This window comes from Macrobrachium rosenbergii, chromosome 26 (assembly GCF_040412425.1).
Source record: "Macrobrachium rosenbergii isolate ZJJX-2024 chromosome 26, ASM4041242v1, whole genome shotgun sequence".
NCBI classification, from domain to species: domain Eukaryota; kingdom Metazoa; phylum Arthropoda; class Malacostraca; order Decapoda; family Palaemonidae; genus Macrobrachium; species Macrobrachium rosenbergii.
Genome location: NC_089766.1, coordinates 15,085,034 through 15,105,658, shown reverse-complemented (window position 1 = coordinate 15,105,658; position 20,625 = coordinate 15,085,034). Strand labels below are relative to the sequence as shown.

Below are 20,625 nucleotides of genomic sequence, written 5' to 3'. Positions count from 1 at the left end.
CTAGAATATTTCTTACCTAGGAGAAATGTTAAACTGACAGAATTTAGCTTGAATGATTTGAGGCATTGTGAAAAGTGTAAAATTCAGTTAGTGTAATGGCCTTGAAACATGCAAATATTTCCTTTCCTCACAGCATAATGTGCTGTTTAAAAGATGCTTTTACTCCCAGTGCTCTTACTACATTTATTTCAGTTCTTAGTTCAAGTGTTGTCATTTTACAAGCTTGTTAACAATATCCATCATGAAGAAAAAAAAAATTGCTGATGCTGTCAGGAACATGACTTTTGAGAGTTCTCAACTATTGACTTGAGGATTCCATGAAATTACCCTGTAAGAAATCCATATTTGTAGGCCACACTGTTTGGAGAGCAGATGCCTTTGCTACTGAGTGGTCCTTGTGGAAGTTGGTTCTTAAACAGTTCAACATTTGAAATTTTGATTTTGTGAGTTGCCCAATCTACAGACCATTTGACCAGTGATTCCTGACTTGTTATAATCCTCTGTGCTATATCCTGGTTTTCTTTTTCTTTGAGCAGAGTTTAGAGTTAACACTTCTTTTTGGAAACAATAAGTAATTATAGTACATGAAGATATGTGAGCAGTAATTAAATGTAATTATTAACAAATTCCAGTTCATAGTTTTGACTTTTTTTCACATAACCTACATTTTCATTAATTGTAAGGCTCCGGGGTCTTCTTTTAATAATTGCCAAAGTTTCTCATGATTGCAAGATTTGGGTAAAGAGGTCCTTTAATGAAAAGAATTAACCCCAAGCTATTGACCCAAAACTACAATTATTTTCCCCCTCCCATCCCCTTAGGGTAAATGCAGATTTGGCAACACGTGAGGAAAGATGTGTTACATTGTTAATCAGAATTTTCATGCACTATTTCTAGAAATATTTTAGTTAAATATTTCTCGAATAAAGTCGTCTTTTAAAGAATCAGGAAGAAATCTTGAATTACAAATTCTCAAAATAAGGAAAGTACGTTTGGAATCACTGCTTCACCTTCCCTACGCCTTCTTTTGACCAAAAATGCTGGAAAGACTATGATATACTCATAAAAAAGAAATTCTGAAGTATTTGTTTTATCCTCCCAAGTTTGAATGATAGGGACTCTTACTTAATTTGTGCTGAAAATGATTGCATTTGTATAATTCACTTGGTTTATATATGTTTTAAATTTTCAGTGATTTTGTGTCTTACAGGTGCGGTGTTTGTTAGAAAAACCAATATTTGTTAAAGAAGGTCAACTAATTACTGGAACAGTTGAGCTTATTGCTAATAGAAGGTGAGTTTTTTATTTTTGTGATTTATAATGGCCCACATTTTTGGTTAGGGAACCATCGAAACACTATGGTTGCTGAGAGAGAAAAGAAAAAGACAGTAATTACTATTGTGCTTAGGAAAATTCCCTCTGTCCCTCAACAGTGGTCACAGTCAGTAATAATGTGTGTGAAATGGCAAGTATTGCATTCATTCTTAGGTCAGTGCTACTTTTGATTTTCTTCGCTTTACATGTTTCAAATTTGGTGCCCCTATGTTCTCTGTCTCTCCTATTGTAAACTGATGCATTGAAGCACCTGATATTCCTACAAAACCACCTTGATGAAATGTAATGGGCTTGTTGTACATGGAGCCTAATGTTAGTTTTAATCATCTACCTGCAACATTTGGAGCCATGAAGACTGACAGGTGCAATCCCAAGAAGACACTAGGTTGGAGGACCTTCATCAAAAAGATACCTCTGTCTTCTGAAAGGGCCAAGACAGAACAAAATCTGCCTGAGATTTAATCAAGAGAATCATCTGCCCTTTTAACCTTGAGAGCAAAGTAATGAATTGTCAAACTTAGACAAATGGAGGGATGCAGTTGTAGCCAGGACTCCAACAGTCGAGGCGAGGAAGTTGATAAACATGATCCGGCCTCAGTGGTTGTAGTCAAAAGTGAGTTGTCCCCAAGGGGGCTATTGCCGTCAGTGCACCTCACGCGGTGCACTGTAGATATTACTTAAGGTTCACTGCAGCATCCTTTCAATCTCTAGCTGCAACACCTTTCGTTCCTTTTACTGTGCATCCATTCATATTCTCCTTCTTCCATCTTGCTATCCACCCTTTTCTAACAATTGTTTCTTAGTGCAACTGTGAGGTTTTCCTCCTGTTACACCTTTGTAACCTTTTACTCAAAATTTTCCTTTCAGCATTGAATGACCTCATAGGTCCCTATGCTTGGCCTTCTTCCTAAATTTGTATATTATAAAAACTGAGTTGTTGTTGTTGTAAGTAAAGGAAAGGTCATTGTTGAGGGAAACATCATTTGCTATCTTATATTCCATCTTGAAATCAGATGTCAAAGCTTTGTGTATCTGGGAAAAATGTAAATAATCTGAAAAAACGTCAGTGTTCTTAACAGCCGCCTGTATCTTTTCATTGTTTCAGGCACACCTCATAGCAGTAAGAAAGAAGATTGGAGATAAGATAGACATCAAGTAGGAACTTTTGAATCAGTGGTAGACCATAACAATTAATACATAAATAATAAAGTTAAATGCAAAATAATCAGTTAAACAGGTAGACTAGCACAAAATATACCTTGTAATGCAAATGCTGTGACAATAGAGCATACTCAGAAAATATCAGAAAAGTGAACAAGACATAACATATACGCCTACAAACTAGTGTATTGTTCACTGGTTACCACTGTTAGTTACTGAAAGGACACTTGACAAACTTGTAAAAAGACGTAAATATAAACCAGAAAGTAAACTTGAAGCATTCTTGCTCTTTAAACAAGAGGAATTACTCTATACTTTAGATATTCTTTTAAAATTATTAGACTTGAGCACAGATCTACTTGATACTGATCAGATAATCTGAGGTTAAGGAATGATAATCATTAATTATCTTCTTTTTTTTTTCCAACAATTGGAAATTTGGTGTTCATTTTATAGGCAGTCCCCAGTTATCGGCAGGGGTTCCATTCCGAAGGCGAGACGATAAGTGAAAATCACCAACAACCGAATTATCGGCATTGATAACCAGAGATCGGCACCTCTTATTAGGTGTGTAATCAGTGTCAATACCCGATTATTGGTGCCAATAAGTGGAAATCGACGCATATCATTGCTGAAAATCTCTAGACAAGCAGCGTAAAATCAGATAGCCGATGACCGGGGACTGCCTGTACACAAAAAGTGCAAGAGTTCTCCAACCAAGAAAAGCACAGTATGGACACAATTATCAACTGTGATCACCACTGAGGACCATGTGCAGTGGTGACTACTTTGTTCTCTGTTTCTCAGAGGGGTTGTAGTGTCCAGACAATTCATTGACCATGAATATGGGCTACTGTAAGTAAAGGGTTTGCTGTGAAACAATTCTTTTATCAAGGGAAGACAGCGTTATGAAGCATGTATTAAGAGGATGATGAGAAGTTGCAACATGAGGAATTGGAATAAGATTGTTATGTACTGGTAAATGAAAATTTCCCATAAGTAAACAAATTAAAGAATTATGAGACATGCAAAAGAGAAATTTGCACTAATGAGAAAATGGAAATTTTAAAAGGGAAGGATTGCTATTGTATACCAAGCCTCATATCCTTAAACAATGTGGAAAAGGCATGGTGAAAGACACAGAAACCATGGAAAAAAGACAGTGATGAAGTCTCAGACCAGCTAGAAATTCAGGCAGAAAATACTCAAGACAGAAGAGGGCAGAGAGAACTTACTTTGCTTCTGAATTGATGAAGGAAAATTTTTCAGGGATGTATTTAATAATCGTTAGCATTCTGGGGAGTCTAGTGGACGTCTATTGCTTTTCCATTTTTTAATCAGTAACTGCAGTTGCAAGTAATGCAAATTAGAGAAAACTTTGTGCAGATAAATATTCTGAAAAGCAGCTGTTCTTGAAATAAAGTACAATATCCATGTCCTCTGCGTAAACAACTTTATGCACATTAATCATCATAAGCCAACATTCACTTTATCCATTATATGAATTTATTATTAAGATGTCTGCTATCTGAGAGTTAAGACTATTATTATATCTAATTCTGTTAGTCTACCTAACAGTAATAATGATGATGATCATTGCCAAAAAAGTAATAATGATGATGATCGTTGCCAAAAGAAATTCAGGCAGATGCTGTATGTGTTTGATCAGTAGTGATATCTCTCTTTTTTTGTTTTATGACTTACAGACAAAGTTATAATGTTCAAATTCAAGTTCGTATCGAAGGGACCTCTACAGTAGCTACAAATACGTTAGATCTGAAGAATCCGTACTTCCGTTACACTGGTGTTGCGCCACAGGCTCCTCCTGGAAATAATTCAACGTCTCCTAGTGAAAACTACTGGCATCAAGTAGATGCTCAAGGTGCTAAACAAGGTAGGTGTTAATTAGTAACAATACTGTCTTGATTTTATTATTTTTTGGCTTGAATTTTTCTTTCAGTACGAGGGGATAAAATTAAGTACAGTCATACCCCGAACTTACGCGAGGTTAGGTTCCAGAACCCCTTGCGCAGGGTGATTTTTCATGTAAATTTGGCACGGTCTTTAAAAATGGTAATAAATGCTTACTTATAAACTTTAAACACTAAATATGACCCTAATCATGCTCCCAGAGTCTTCCCAACCTCTTTTCAATAACTTCTTTATTCTACGTCTCTTTCTCTTTGTTCTGAAATGCTTTTTCATGAACAAACAAGTGTTTTTTTATTTTGACTAATACAACTCTTAGTTATTATGTCTCTATGTTTTAGAACATATTTGTCACTCTAGTGCATTTACACTTTGTAGACAGTACAGGTAAAGTTAGATCAATTTAAACTATCTACTGTACAGGCAAAGACGTACAGAGAAATAATAAGGTGTAAAAATGTGTGAGTACTAACTATGAACGAAAGAGAGAGAGAGAGAGAGAGATATTGTCCTTACTTGAAATATCAAGTTAAATTATTTATGAATTATTACGGAGACTGAGAGAATAACACGAGAGAGAGAGAAGTTATTCTTACATTAGATATCAAAAGATGGAAATTCAGTATTTTAAAATAAATGAAATTAAAGTTACTGTAATTTCATTTAAAAGTTAGCTTAATACATTACCCTTTAAAAAAAAAAGAAATAAATTGTTACGTAAGAATATAGGAGTGTGTGAAGATTAGTACCCATTTCTCTCTCCCCCCATTCCACCAATCTGGTTTTAGAAGTCTTCTCAACCTCGTTTTTAAAAACTTCTTTATTCTGTCTCTTTCTCTTTGTTCTGAAATGCTCTATGTCTCTATGTTTTAGAACGGCGCATTCACAGTTTGTAAATGGTACAGGTAAAATTAGATCCATTTAAAATTATCTACTGTACAGTTAAAGATATACAGAGAAACAGTAATATGTAGGTTGGCTAGAGAGAGAGAGAGATCTAACAGTTGTCCTTACTTAAGAGAGTGAAATTTTTTATGAATTACGGACACACACACACATAGAGAGAGAGAATTACAAAACACACACACAGATAGAGAGAGAGAGTTACAAGAAACATTTGACCACTGATCAGCAACACTCCCCCCTTCTTGTCATGTTAAATGACATGTCTGACAGCTTTTGCCTTCGACCTTCTTACAAAAGATAAGGGGAAGAATTTGTTTAAAATACGAATTTTGTAATCACAGTATTATTATTATTATTATTATTATTATTATTATTATTATTATTTTTATTTAATCTTACTAATATTTGAAAATCGGTACTTATTATTAGGTAAAAAATTTATTTATCATACAAAACAAACATACCTGTATATATGTACCATAAAAATTCTCTCATCTCAGTAAAAGAGAGAGAGGAGTTATTACTTTTAATATTGAATGTTATTTAATTTACATATAAAAGCTTGAAAACTTATAAATTACATAAAAAATGAAGCAAACACTTTTGCAGGGTTTCTCAGTGTTTGCAAATGTTCATGTGTCTGTGAAAAACTCGTGTATGACCATTAGTTAGGTTCCAATGAAAAATTCGTGTCTGTGAATTGGCGCAACTCGAATCGCGCAAGTTCGGGGTATTACTATACAGGTGCAACTTAATAGGAAAAAATGTAAAAAGGATAGTACAGTAATATACATTAATTCTTTGAAGTTCCTTCATTCATCATATTTCATAATAGACATAGAAATTAAGATGAAAGGTGTCATTTATGGCTGAAGCAGACTTCAGTGTCATTTTTAAAGTAGGGCATTAAAAATATGGGGAAAATAACTTCCAATAAATAAAATATTTAGAAGAGGGAAATTTGTCTGTTGAGTAGCATTCTATTTCTTCATGCCTCCATGAAAAAGATTAGGATGAAAATCACACTGGTAAATATATTAGAGTACTATAAGAGCATTGAGGCTGTTAGCAGGATAACCTGTAGCACTCAGTCAAATCAGATGGTGACTGTGTGTTCCTTGGTCAGATTATTCATAAGAATGAACAAAGTTTTATCCAAATGGACTGCATCCTTGAGACAATGTTCATTAGGATACAGGTACCCACATAGTAGTCTTTAGATAATGAATACTACTTGAAATGTAGAGCAAGACACTTTGAAGCGAAATTGTAACAGCAAGAGTGTTGAACAGAAATAACAAAAGATAGTAAATAGAAATGGCAAGAATATATATTATGTATTAACAACTAGTGTACCTGTAGATTTTTGAAGTAACCCACAGTATAGTTAATGCTGAGTTTTGCATACATAATTTTGTTTTATTGGGAGCAGTAGATCTCATCTGCATGTAGGAATTGGTTGACGGGAGTGCTCACTAACCCCAAGTGTAGTACATGCATTGAATTATAGATACAGTTATAAGCTTAATGAAAAGGAACAAGAAAATTCATAGTTTAGGTCACATGACTTGCAGTGGTGATGCCATTTGTGTTTAAGCTGATAGTTCATGTTGTGTGTGATTTCAACAGCTGCTAGCACTGTACCTAGGAGTGTTTGCTAACCAGAAGGAAAAAGGAGTACAGTAGATGTATAGGGGGACTGGTTAACTTTGAGCACTTATTGAAGAATCACAGTATGTATAATAATTTTCTCAACTGAGGATATCTGCCTGTGAGAAAGTTGGGTATTTTTACATTAAAATAATTGACCAAAATTAGCCTTATTCTATGTAAATGGATCCTAATTGATTAGTTGAAAGGAAAAAGATTCCACTGAGCATGCTCAGCCCACAGTTCATTGTCTGCCACGAACCACATTACTTATTTATCTGTATAATATTAGTGTGTTCAGACATAAGCTCTGTATGCAGAGCTACACCAGGTTCTAGCTTTTGAATTTCTCATCCTTTTTGTTATTTTGTGTTTTTTCATATTTTCTCAATTCTGAAATTACTCATCTGTTATTCATTTGATGAGTTTATTTTTTCAAGCCCTTCTGCTTTTGTCGACATCTTTGTCTCAGGTTGCTGGCCCATTTACATCAGTGCAAGATGTTTTTCCTTTTTTGGTATGAGAAGCTCCTCTTAAAACAAAAGTTTCATGTAAGTAACTTACCAAGTATGTATATATATAGCTATATGGTTTCAACCATGGCAGCCTAAAAATTCAAAATTCGTGGTAATGCTTCAATTCTTTTTTTTGTAGGTGACGAGACCCCACCCACTTCAGGGAAGAAGAGGAACAACTTAGCAAAGAGCTCAGTTCTTTTTCTGCCAGCTCTAGATGCATATCAGGTGTTCTCTGCAGCCTTTCTTCATGATTTTTTGGAAATATTTTCAAGGAATTGATGCAGATTCAAATTTTGTTGTGGTCTTCAATGATTAGTTGCTTCGTTAGCTATTTAGCTAACATTATTCTAGCTTTTTCTCATAATGTCGGACTCTAGTTCTTCTAGCATTCGCTTTTCCATTGAGAAGTACAAGACTAGGTTAACTCTCATTCCAAGTGTGTTAAATGTAGAGAGCAAGAATGTAGTAGGGAAAATACTTGCAGTGAGTGTCAGGACTGGGATGATGATAAGTGAAAGTGTTAAAATCTTTTTTAGTTAAGCTTGAGTTGGAGAAAAGGGGAAAGGCAGCCTCAAGAGCTGAAAACAGGGATAATCTAGAATCTGCTCCTTTGACTAGGCCAGTAGAAGATAGTACTGTCCCTTCATTGCCAGTTCTTGCTATTTCTCCTATCCCTAGCCCTTCTACTACTTTACCACATCATCCTGTGCCTGGTTCTCATGCTTCCAATCCCAATCCCATTGCCAGCCTCAACTCAAAGTTCAGTGTGAAGATTAATTTAGTAGTCAGTGCAGTGGCTGAATTAGGGGTGTTCCTAAAAGGGCTTTCAGAAAAAGTGTCTTCTAATGTGCGTAATGACAGTGTAGTGGAGGAGGTGGCTACTCGTCCTGCTGGTGCTCCTAGACGATGGTCCCTGGACCTGGGAGAAGACATACCGGAAGTCCAAGGAAGGCCAGTGGGGTTTGCCCACAGGTAAGTCGCCCCCTTAGTCGAGCCTGCTGCCCCTTCCCAGGTGTTGACAAACAACCATTGGAAAGGTGTCAAAGTGAGTACGCATCGCCTCGTCTATTGCAGAAGGTTCCAGCCCCGACAAGAGGCGCTGGTGGTGCTTCTCTTTTTCGTCTCATCCTCTCGAGGTGCTATGATGGCGCAGATTGCTCCCCTCTTCCAATTAAGAGGTATAGATAGGCCAGTCATAGCCCTCAACCCTCCTGCAGTTTCACTGAGGCTACCTCGATCTCTTTGTCAGGTTGGGGCAGCCCTGAGCTGTTTCCACTGTACGAGGAGTGCCCATTTTTGTCCCCCAAGTACCCAAAAGACCTGCTCAGACAACAGTCGTCTTCATGTAAGCACCTCTCAGCCTCTGAACACCCTTTGCCACCAGAGCGCTCGTCTCCCCCCTCCAAGCGCCAGTTTCCAGCTCCCAAGCTTGTGGCGCCAGCACCTGCTCACCTGGCACCAGCTCTCACACGCTCGCCACCACCTTTGCCCCCTCAAGCTCCTGCTTCAGTTCAGGAAGACTCTTCGTTGGAATCGATTGAGTGTCAGCTGTCGAATATTATGGGTTTTTTACAGAAAGCCCCCACTGCTCCCAAAGCCTCCCAGGATGTGTGTCTGTCACCGGTTTCTTCAGATGAAGAGGTTCTTGATCAAGCACCCTCTCCTCCTTCGGCTTATGCTTCCCTGCCTAGATATCTTCTGGCCAGCTTTCCCGATTTCTTTGTACCTACTGCCCTAGTTTCTCTGGCCTCGACCTTCCGTATGAGGAACCAGTCAGATGACAGCTCTCAGCTTCCCAAGTTGGTGCTTTCCTCCTCCTCGAGGAAAGCTCTCAAGGAGGTGGATGATTGGCTCTATCCACAGAGGGAACAGGGCAAAGCCACTTTTGCCTGGCCCCCCCTTTAGACTGATACATAAGAGAGGTTACTCTACTGGAGAAGCTCCCCCTTTGGGGGTCGCTGCCTCCTCCTAAGGGGACTTCTCTGGACTTGTTGATCTGTTGCGCCACTCAGCCGTCGCATCGGCAAAGATCATGTTTTCGTCACCCGAACTAGACCACCTTGTTAAGAACATATTAAAGGTCTTTGAGGTGTTTAGTTTTCTTGACTGGACCATTGGGGCCCTCGCTAAGAAAATCAAGGACTGCTCTGACCTAGCTTAGGACCTTGCTTCAGACTGGCTAGCTGTTTTGTCGTGTGCTGACAAGGTCACCAAGGATGGTTCCCTAGAGCTTGCCTCTCTCTTTTCTGTGGGGGTCTTGAAGAAAAGGGAGTTGTGGTGCTCCGTCACCACAAAAGGAGTCACCCAGACCCAGAAGTCTGCTCTCCATTTCTCTCCCTAAGACCAGCTGCATCTCTTCCCTCAAGCCACCATTCAAGAGATTTCCTCTGACCTCCAGAAGAAGTTGGCACAGGATCTGCTAGCCCAGTCCACCAAGCGACTGAAGGAATCCTCCTCCCTCGGCACTAAGTCTGTTTTGCCCCTCCAGCTAGAGCCCTTTCTTGGAGGCAAGCAGAAGCCCCAGACAAAGACCCTGGACTAACCTGTGCTTCTCGTTGAAGTCCATTACGAAATCAACCTTCAAGCCCGTTACCAAGAAATGAAGTTTCAGTCCTTTGTGCTCCAATAGAGGCCAGACTTTTCCACTTTGGGACGAGTGGAGTTAAACTGAGAACATAATGGGAGAAGTGATAAGTGAGCTAGAAGAAGAAGAGATTTGTTGAGAAGCCTGTGCAGATGCTTCATTTGGGAATATAGAAGATGGTCATACACAACTGGGATATGTGACATCCTTGACAGATGGTAAGAGGAGAATAAGTATATCTTAGTTTAATCAGACCACTGAGCTGATTAACAGCTCTCCTAGGGCTGGCCCGAAGGATTAGATTTATTTTACGTGGCCAAGAACCAACTGATTACCTAGCAACGGGACCTGCAGATTTTTGTGGAATCCGAACCACATTATGGCAAGAAATGAATTTCTGTCACCAGAAATAAATTTCTCTAATTCTTCATTGGCCGGTCGGAGAGTCGAACGCTAGGCCAACAGCGTGCTAGGTAAGAGAAGTCTCATTTGGTGGAAATCCAGAAAATCCAGAAGAGTAGCAAAGTCCACCAGTGAAGCAGAAGCTCTTAGTGTAGGGGAGGCCATAGAGGGATTGATATATTTCAAACATTTGTGGGAAGAGATAGTAGGGGGGAGAAAATCAGCAGCATTGGTTAATACTAATACTGCAGTAAAATCAAGTACTGTACTGGAGTAAGTAGTAAGAGTTTAAAAATTGATACTGCAACAATAAGAGAAGCAATAGAATCTGGAAAATAATGGAGGTGGGATGGATAAAAGGAAAAGATCAGATAGGTGATGTATTGACTAAAGCAGGAGTTTCAGGGGAAAATATTAGAGATTACGTAGAGGGTAAAGAATTGGAGACTAAGGGGGATTAGAGTGGATTAGGATAAGAAGAGAAGAGGTTGGAAGGGAGGGAGAAGGAGATAAGTGTGATTATATATCAGTTTTTAAAGTTTAGTCATTGTTATTTTATTTTAATTTTTCTGCATTGGTGAAATGGTATGGGCATTATTCATTTACAAAATGTATGAGAAGCACATGTTTAATTTTATAAGATGTTTTTATAACAAAATATTCTTTATGTTTTGAAGTCTTGTAAAGTTGATGTAACTGGGATCCACTAGCACAGAATAAGGCTGATTGTGATTAATGGTTTTATTTAAAAATTTTGTTTAAAAAATTACCATGTTCAGTCACCTTGATCATCTGCTAACCTTGTATTTCAGTAAGACCAGCTGAGGTAACTTACGAACCCTTTGTTTTTTATAGTGAACAAATCATCAAAATAATGACATGTTTGCCAGTCGAGAGTTTTCTTTAATGACACATTCTGCCTTACTTTCTCAAGTTCTTATAATTTCTGCTTTTGAAGAAAATCCTTCAAAGGACACAGGCAGGAAGCAGGGGTTTCCAAAAAGGCTATTAGTTTGTTATAATTTTCACCAGTACATCAACAAGCTTTTAGCTTTCTGTAAAAGAAAACTATTGAGATGGGCGTTGTCTGTCCGTCCGCACTTTTTCCATCCGCCCACAGATCTTGGCTACTGAGGCCAGAGGGCTGCAAATTGGTATGTTGATCATCCACCCTCCAATCATCAAATACCAAATTGCAGTCCTCTAGCCTCAGTAGTTTTTATTTTATTTATGGTTAAAATTAGCCATAATCATATATCTGGCAGCGCTATAGATATGAACAACACAGGCCACCACCAGGCCATGGCTGAAAGTTTCACACAGTTTTATATGCTGGACAGAAAACTCGATTGCGCCGAAGAAACAACAGCTAGCTTGGAAGAGACCAAGGGGAACACAGAAAAATTAAAAGCAAAGAGTAATGTTGCTAGATGCTGCAAATAACCATTTATACCACCTGAGTGTGCAGTGCTAATTTAGATGGTAGTACCCCCTTACAGAAACAAAAGGGTTGATATATGACTGCAGTTGCTATTTATCATAATTGGCAATTGCACTATGGGACACACCCATGTAAAAAGCTGCTATTTGTTGGCCATACCTCAAGGTCCAGTTATAGTATGTCAAGAATGTAGTGCAGTATTAAATTTAAATGAGAAGTTATCAATAGGCTACCATTTAGGGGGGTACTGCCTACATTGTGACAGTAAATGGTACGAAAGGTTCTTTTTAACATTCCTTCAGTCCCAGCTGCATTGCTTTCTTCCTTATACATTTCATTGCTTCCTTTTGGTGTCTTCCACCCTAACTGTACATTATTTTCAGTTCCAATTTTGAGGTCCTGTGGAAAAGTGTCCTTCAGGCAAACCCCAAGAGCCTCAAAACCTAACTCTCTAGTTATATTAATTTATAATTAAATACAATAAAGTACAGTGTTCTTAAATGTTACAAGAATGACATACAAGTTAAGCTTACATTATAAGAACTTATATTACACAATAATATATTACAGCAAATAAATGCAGTATGTATTGTTCTGTTGAAAGTTATACTATTTGGTCAGCCCTGTGGTAACTGAAAATATTTATTCATATGTTGAATTATCTTCTTATAAATCAGCCTATCTGCAATTTAATGAGGTGTTCTGTGCCAGCAAGAAATAAGTTTGAGCAAGAAGCACTTGAAAAGGTGAAACTTTTTGTGTGGAATGGATTCTGGTCTAATTGAACTATTTTTAACTATTAACTGCTCTTATAGTCTGTCTTGTGCAGATTGAATAATGTTATTTTATTTTCATAATTACAGTACTGTACTTTTGTATGGGAATTACCAGTAAAATATTAGAAATACTTTCTGAGCCAGTAAAAAGAACTGTAACAGTTAATACAAGATGCTAGTGTGTATTCATAATTTTGTGTGTTTCTGATTACAAATTAATCAGCAGTATTTTTTTATTTTTCAGCTCTCAATATGGTGAATGGGGTGACCATTAATGGCCTTGGTGAAGTCGCCCTCGATCAGGGAACGTCACTCATTAATTTAGGTAAATGACATGATTATGGTTTAAGAGTAGTGCATGATACCAGTAGTCTTGCTATTTTTCTGATATATTTTATTTTTATTGATTCAGGGAGGGATGTATTTTAAGCTGTAATTACTGCATGCAAGTAAGACATTCACTGTCATATTACCACATCACCTCAACTTGATTTTCTTTATGCTGATATGTTGATAAATTTGCATCTATCATAGATCCCCAGTTTTTATTCATTTGTATTTACATTATTTTGATGAGTTTCCCAAGTCTGTGTTGAGTAATCAGACTTTTTATATAAGTAACTTACCAGGTAATTACATAGCTATGAGCTCTCTACCTATGGCAGCCTAAAAATTCAAAGTTCGCAGTAGCGCCATCATTTGTTTTGGTGTAGGTACATGCCCCACCCACTATTGGGGACTGGGAGGAACAACTTAGCAGAGAGCTTCAATTCGCTTTCTGCCAGCTCCCGATTAACATCGGTGGTTTTTCCTGCAGTCTACTTCATGGTTTTTTTTTGTTTTTTGTCCTTCTTGAAGTACTTTTTATTTGTTGTAGCCGTCAAGCCATAGCTATGGTGTTAGCTCTCGTTAACATTAATTATAGCAGGTTTTCAAGATGTCTGATTCTAGCTCTTCAAGCATTAGATTTTGCTCTGAAGGTTGTAGGACTAGAGGAACTAAGTCTTGTTATGATTCCCATATGAAGTGTGTTAGGTGTAGGGGGCAGGATTGCAGTAAGGACAGTACTTGCATTGATTGTCACAATTGGGACAATAAAAAATGGAAGGTCTTGCAGTCCCATCTGGACAAATTAGATAAGGATAGGAAAAGGAAGGCAGCTGCTAGAGCTGAGAATAGGGCTAGTGTAGAACCTGTTCTTGTGACAGAAACTGTAGAAGATAGTGCTATTTCCTCTCATATTTCTGTTTCATCCCCTATCGTTAACCCTCCTACTTCTATTCCATGTACTCCTTTCCAGGTTCCCATGCTTGCAATCTTGACACCATTGCCAGTCTCAAATTTAGGTTCAACAAGATGTTTGAGTTTTTGGTCAACACAGTAATGGAGTTGGGGTCCTCCTTTAAGGCTTATGTTGAAAAGTGTTAGTGTGCAGTGCAGGGTGTGTTGAGGAGGTGGCTGCATGTCTCACCGGTGCTCCTAGACGAAGGTCCCCGTCTCGCTTCCTCGTACCAGGGAGAAGACATACCAAAGGTCCAAGGGAGGCCGATGGGGTTTGCCCACGAGTAGCTGCCTCTCCTTTGAGCCTGTTGCCCGTTCCTAGGCTGCGACAGAGCGCCGCTGGAAAGGTGTCTCTATTATTGTGCATCATCTGTCATCTACCTGGTCTCTACGCACCCACTCAAGAGGCATATTGCCGGTAGACAGCTCCCCTCCGCCTACCAAGAGGGCCAAGGGGGCCAGTCTTAGTTTGCAGCCCTCTTGCAGTTTTGCTGTTCCACCTTCTACATCTTCAGTCCCTCCCCTGTGGTCTGCTTGGAACAGTCTGGAGTCGATTTCATATTTTGATCGCCCCTTTTTAGCTCCCAAGCACCAGGAAGTTTCGCTCAAGAACCCATCACCTTCGGCAAAGTTCCATCTTGCTTCCAAGCTCCCTTCTCCCAGTCGCTCGACGCTTGCTCCCACATGCCAATTCCTGGGCACCAGGCGCCATCGCGTTCTGGCTCGTCACCAGCCTCTCCACCTCGTAAGTCGCGCTCATCAGTGTAGGAAGACCCTTCTCTTGCCCATATTCAGCGTCAGTTAAATGACCTTATGAGGTTTTTTAAGAAAACTCCAATGGTCTCCAAGTCTAAGGATACATCGTTGTCACCTGTTTCTTCGGACAGGGGGGATCAGGGCAAGACTCCACTCCTCCTTCAGCCTACTCCGCCTTGCTGAAATATTTCCTCGACACCTTCCCAGACTTTTTCGCTGCTTCTGCCCCAGTTTCTCCTGCTTCGACTTTCCTCGTGAGGAAACTCCTGGCAGACCATGCTCTCCCGAAGTTGGTTCTTTCCTCTTCTGCGTAGAAGGTGGTCCGAGAAGTGGAAGTCTGGTTGGCCTCTAAGAGGGAACAGGACAAGGCCACCTTTGCTTTTCCCCTGTGTAGACTAGTGGAGAGGAATTACCGCTTTTATGCCACCGGGCAAGCTCCGTCTGTGGGAGTTTCTGCCTCCTCCCAAGGCGACTTCTCCAGCCTGGTTGATGTGACTCTTAGTTCTGCATTTTCCTTGGCCAAGATCATGTTCTCCTCTCCCGAGCTAGACCATTTGACCAGGAATATTTTTAGTGTTAGAAGTTTACAGCTTCCTCGACTGGACTATTAGTGCTTTAGCCAGGGAGATTGAGGATTGTCCGGTCCTGGCAGATTTTTCAGTGGATTGGTTAGGCGTTTTATCATGCTCCAATATCCTCTGGATAAGTCCCACGTTTCCTTGAGATGTCATCAAGGAGATTTTGTCGGCTTTACAGAAAAAGTCAAAAATTATCTTCTAGCTCAGTCTGTCAAACGGCCAAGAGACTCCTCTTCCATTACTGCAAGACCCTTTTCTCCGCTTCAACCTCAGCCCTTTCGCAGAGGAAAACAGAAGACCCAACCAAGACCTCTTACCAATCTACGTCCTCCCTCGAAGTCCATCAAGAAATCCACCTTTAAACCAGCAACCAGAAAGTGAGAACTTGGTCCTTCACGCCCTGGTAGGAGCAAGACTTCGCCTCTTTTGGAAGGAATGGAGCCGCAGAGGTACAGAACCTTGGGTAGTCAAGGTGTTGAGAGAAGGCACTCCATTTCTTTCAAGGGGATACCCCCCTTTAACCAAGTCGCCAGTTGTCTTTCCAGCTAACTCTCTTCTATGCATAGGAGCAATAGAGGTGGTCAAGGATCACGATTCAGAGGGATTTCACAACCAGCTCTTCGTGGTCCCCAAATCATCAGGGAGCTGGAGGCCTGTCTTGGACGTCAGCACCCTGAATCGGTTTGTTGTGAAAACAAAGTTTCACATCGAGACAAATCACTCAGTCATGTCGTCCTTCCAACAGGGGGACTGGATGGTCACCAGGGACATGCAAGATGCTTACTTTCATGTCCCCCATACACTCAGACTCCAGAAAGTTTCTTCGATTTGTCTTCCGGGGCAGTGTTCTCCAGTTTCAGGCCTTGTGCTTTGGCCTGTCCATGGCCCCACAGGTTTTTGCTCAGATTCTTGCTCCTATGAGCAGGTGGCTGGATCTCCTAGGCATAAATATATGTCTCTATTTGGACGACTGCCTTCTCAGGTCTCCTTCAAGAGAGAAATGCGCAGAGGACATAATGAGAACTCTTCGCCTGACGCAGCAGTTAGGCATCCAGATCAACAACCAGAAGTCACAGATGATTCTAGACTCTCAGACTTTTCGAGCTGCTCTCTCCCCCAGAAGAGTTGCCTCGTCTTCAAACTGTCCAAAAGTTCCTGTCTCTTCTATCTTGCTCAGTGGTACAGTGGATGGTCCTCTTGAGGATTCTTGCCTCAGTGGAACAGTTCGTCAGGTTGGGAAGGTTGTACACAAGGCTTCTGCAATTCTTTCTAAAAGCAAACTGGAGCAGGAAGACTCAGCTGGACTCCTTCATCTTCCCCATCACGTTGGAGATCAAGCAGGATCTTTGATGGTGGTTGTGGGAAGAAAGACTTCTGCAGGGGAAGTCTCTTCTTCCATTGAGCCCTGACATACACTCCTACCCCGATGCCTCAGATCTGGGTTGGGGGGCTCTTCTCAGGTCTCACGAAGTGTCGGGGACGTGGTTGGAAGATCTGAAACTCCACATCAACATAAAAGAGCTGAAGGCCATTCATCTGGGTCTCCAGTCCTTCTCAGCCCTAGTTCGCGGCAGAACAGTTGCAGTCTATGCTGACAACATGACTGCTCTGGCACCCAATCTTTCTCTTTACGAGTCGGCGAAATAGCTCCGTCTTAGCAGACGAATTGAGTCGGCTCAAACAGGTTCTTCCAATGGAGTGAACCTTGGATCCTCTTGTCTGTGCGATCTATGGAGGTTGTGAGGCACGCCAGCCATAGATCTGTTTGCAACATCAAGGAACCATCATCTTCCTCGCTTCTGTTCCCCTTTCCCGAACCCTCTCGCTTGGGCCACAGACACCGTGCTCCTGGATGGGACAGGTCTCAATATCTATTCCTTCCCTCCTTTTGGCATGATCAGCGCAGTGATCAATAAGTTGGCATCCCACCAAGAGGTCTCGATGACTCTTGAGTTGCTCCTTTTTGGCCAAGAAAGGAATGGTTCCTGGACCTGTTGCATTTGTTAGTAGACTTCCTGAGGCTCCTGCCTCAAAAGAGGTCGCTGCTTAAACAACCCCACGTCCTCAGGTACCATTAAGGGTTGTCTGCTCTGGCCCTGACAAGCTTCAGACTGTCAGGCACCTCGTCAGAGCGAAGGGGTTTTCGAGACAGGCTGCACAAGCTATTGCTGGATGCAGACACCCTTCTTCTAGCAAGCTGTACCAGTCCAAATGGACAGTTTTCAGAAGATGGTGCAGCCACCATAACATCTCTACTTCTGAGACCTCTATAAGTCAGGTAGCCGACTTCTTGTTCTACCTGGGGGCTTCCAGGAAGCTGCTACTTCTACCTGAGGGCTTCCAGGAAGCTAATGACCTCCACCATCAAGGGGAATAGGTCTATGCTCAGTTCGGTGTTCAAACACAGAGGTCTAGATCTGTCCTCTGACCAAGACCTAAGTGACCTAATCAAGTCCTTCGATTCTGTTAGACAAGAGAAGTCAGACATTGTCTCCTGGAATTTGGACATAGTTTTAAAATGGTTCTCAGGTCCCCCTACGAACCGCTTCATTCTGCCTCTTGTAGGAACCTGACCAAGAAGACCCTCTTCCTTGTGGCCTTGGCAACCACCAAATGGATTATCGAGCTCCAAGCTATCGATAAGAGAGTTGGCTTTTCTCAAGGGGACGCAATTTGCTCCTTCTCTCTTGGATTCCTTGCTAAGAATGAGGACCAGGGATTAGAATCCGTGGCCCCGTTCATTCACCATTAAAAACTTAATGACATCCTTGGGTTGGAAGAAGAGGAGAGACTTCTCTGCTTATTAAGAGCCCTTAGGTATTACCTTCATGAGACAGAGAAGATCAGAGTGCCATCAAACAAGCTCTGGTGCTCTGTGAGGAACCCTTCTCGTCCTCTCGCAAAGAATGCTCTTTCCTTCTTTTTGAGAAGTTTGATTTCTGAGTCTCACTCCCAGAATAATGAAGACGTCTTACCAATCATTAAAGTGAAAACCTATGAGGTCAGGGCCATCGCTACCTCGTTGGCTTTCAAACATAATATGCCCCTGTCAAGTATTCTCCAATCTACCTTTTGGAGATGCAAGTCAGTTTTTGCCGCTCACTACCTCAAGGACTTGGAAACTACTTACAAAAAGTTCAGTGCTTTATGACTTTTATCTGTGGGAAACTACTTACAAAAAGTTCAGTGCTTTATGACTTTTATCTGTGGGAAACTACTTACAAAAAGTTCAGTGCTTTATGACTTTTATCTGTGGCTGGCATGGTGCTGGGAGAGGAAGCATAGGGGAGCCTTCTGTCCCTCTACTGTTCCTCGCCTTGACATCAGATGTTGAGTTATGGGAAGCCGGGGGGTACTTAACACTTTGAGTACCCACCAATTTTTAGTGGTTAGTTTGGTGGTCTTTTTTATTACAGTGTAGGTGACAGCGTTGCTGGTTTATTCTGGTCTTCTCCCAGGGCAAGGGCATCTTTTTAACTTTGCTAGCCACAGATGTACTTTCCTCGCTGCAAAATTCCCACTTACATAGGGGCAACTCTAGGCTATACAGCCACTCCCAGTACAAGTTTCCTGCTTACGTAGGGGTGACTCTGTGCCATACAGCCACGCCCAATACAAGTCAAGAGGAGCATCGGCCAGAGGCAGTAATCTGCAGTTGCTCTCTTGGCAGGAAAGGAAACATCAAGCATTGTCTCAATGCTAGCAGTTGTTCTGTATCAAAGTCATTACTGTGTTTAATGTTTTGGTGTAGAATATGTCCATAGATCCCACCTCCTTTCAGTGTGGAATCAGCTGTGTAATTACTTGGTAAGTTACTTATATAAAAATGACATTTTTATGATAAAATAAAGTTTTATATCTAATTAACAAGTAATTACATAATCGGAGCCCTCCCTCCTCCCCACGCATGGACATAAGGGCAAAAATGAATTGAAGCTCTCTGCTAAGTTGTTCCTCCCAGTCCCCAATAGTGGGCAGGGCATGTACCTACACCAAAACAAATGCCAGCGTCACGGTGAATTTTGAAATTTTTAGGCTGCCGTAGGTAGAAAGCTCATAGCTATATAATTACTTGGTAAGTATATATAAAACTTTATTTTATCATAAAAATGTCATGTTTGTATAACACATGAGGTGTTGATTTTATATAAAAGTACTCATGTATTCAAGTTGGAATGGTCTTTTTTAATAGAAGTGTGGAAGTTTGTAAAAATTTGCTGCTTCCAGTTACTTGGTTATTTGTCAACATGGTATGGTTACAAACCCTGGTTATTGTTCGATTTTCCATTTCAAGAAGAATCGGTGGACTAGGAACTTTTTTTGATTTTTTTTTTTTTTTTTTTTTTTTTTTTTTTTTTTCATGCTAAAAGTGCACTCATTTGTTTTTATGTGGTGTCTCACCTTCCATACATTTTTAATTACTGCAGAAGTATATAAGTAAAGACTTTTACAGGAGAAAATTGATAGACTTTGAGTAAGAATCTTTGTCTCAAGACAAACACATTATTTAAATATAGCCTTTTTGTTTATCATCCACAAATCCAGGCATGGTCGTTACGCTTGTAGTATAAAAAAGATGATCAGATGGCTTATGTAGGTAGACACATCCCACATCCCCTGGCATCCCTATGGGTCCTCTGATGATAATTGAATAACTTTGTGTCTAGCAGTTGGTCAACAGCTCCATGTATCTAAGGACTGGGAACCATTTAGGATTAATGTTTTATATCATATTTTTAATTATACACATTCATTCTCATTATTTCATTATTTTTTCTTGCAATGGTCAGTACATTGGTAATAGCCTCGGCGTAGGTTTGTGAAAACCACTAGCAAGTATCTTCACTGGGCTGGAGGCAGTTTTAGAAATTGTAAATATTTAGAAGTGCAGTGGTTGATACATTAGTAATAACTTCGGCTTAGGTTTGTGAAAAGCACTGGCAAATATCTTCACTGGGCTGTAAGTAGTTTTAGAAGTTTCTGTAAATATTTAAGAGTGCAATGATTGGTACATTAGTAATAAACTCATTTTAGGTTTATGAAAAGCGCTGGCAAGTATCTTCACTTGAGCTGGAGTTAGTTTTAGAAGTTTCTGTAAATACTTGTACTCATGAATACTGTAATTTTCAACATTTTTACTTCTGGGATTGTTTTTGTAACCATAGAGTGGTGATTTTATTTTTCTTTCTCTTGAAGTAAGAAGCCAAACTGTTTGCTAAGCATTATCAAGTTAAAGTTAGTAGACTAGAAGTACACAGATCCTATTTCAGACTTAGGAATGTCATTACAATCAGTTTCATGGCTCAAA

The 20,625-nt window shown here is 40.2% G+C and overlaps 1 protein-coding gene across 4 annotated transcripts in view; it reads left to right on the top strand.

The window, feature by feature from the left end:
* Window positions 1–20,625, top strand: part of Art4 (arginine methyltransferase 4) — a 64,630-nt gene that overhangs the window by 7,459 nt on the left and 36,546 nt on the right. For all 4 annotated transcript variants that reach the window (XM_067128352.1, XM_067128351.1, XM_067128354.1 and 1 more), the window contains exons 9-11: window positions 1,211–1,293; window positions 4,203–4,390; window positions 12,947–13,027. In XM_067128352.1, the coding sequence (XP_066984453.1) occupies window positions 1,211–1,293; window positions 4,203–4,390; window positions 12,947–13,027 (352 nt within the window). The remainder of the gene's footprint in view (window positions 1–1,210; window positions 1,294–4,202; window positions 4,391–12,946; window positions 13,028–20,625) is intronic.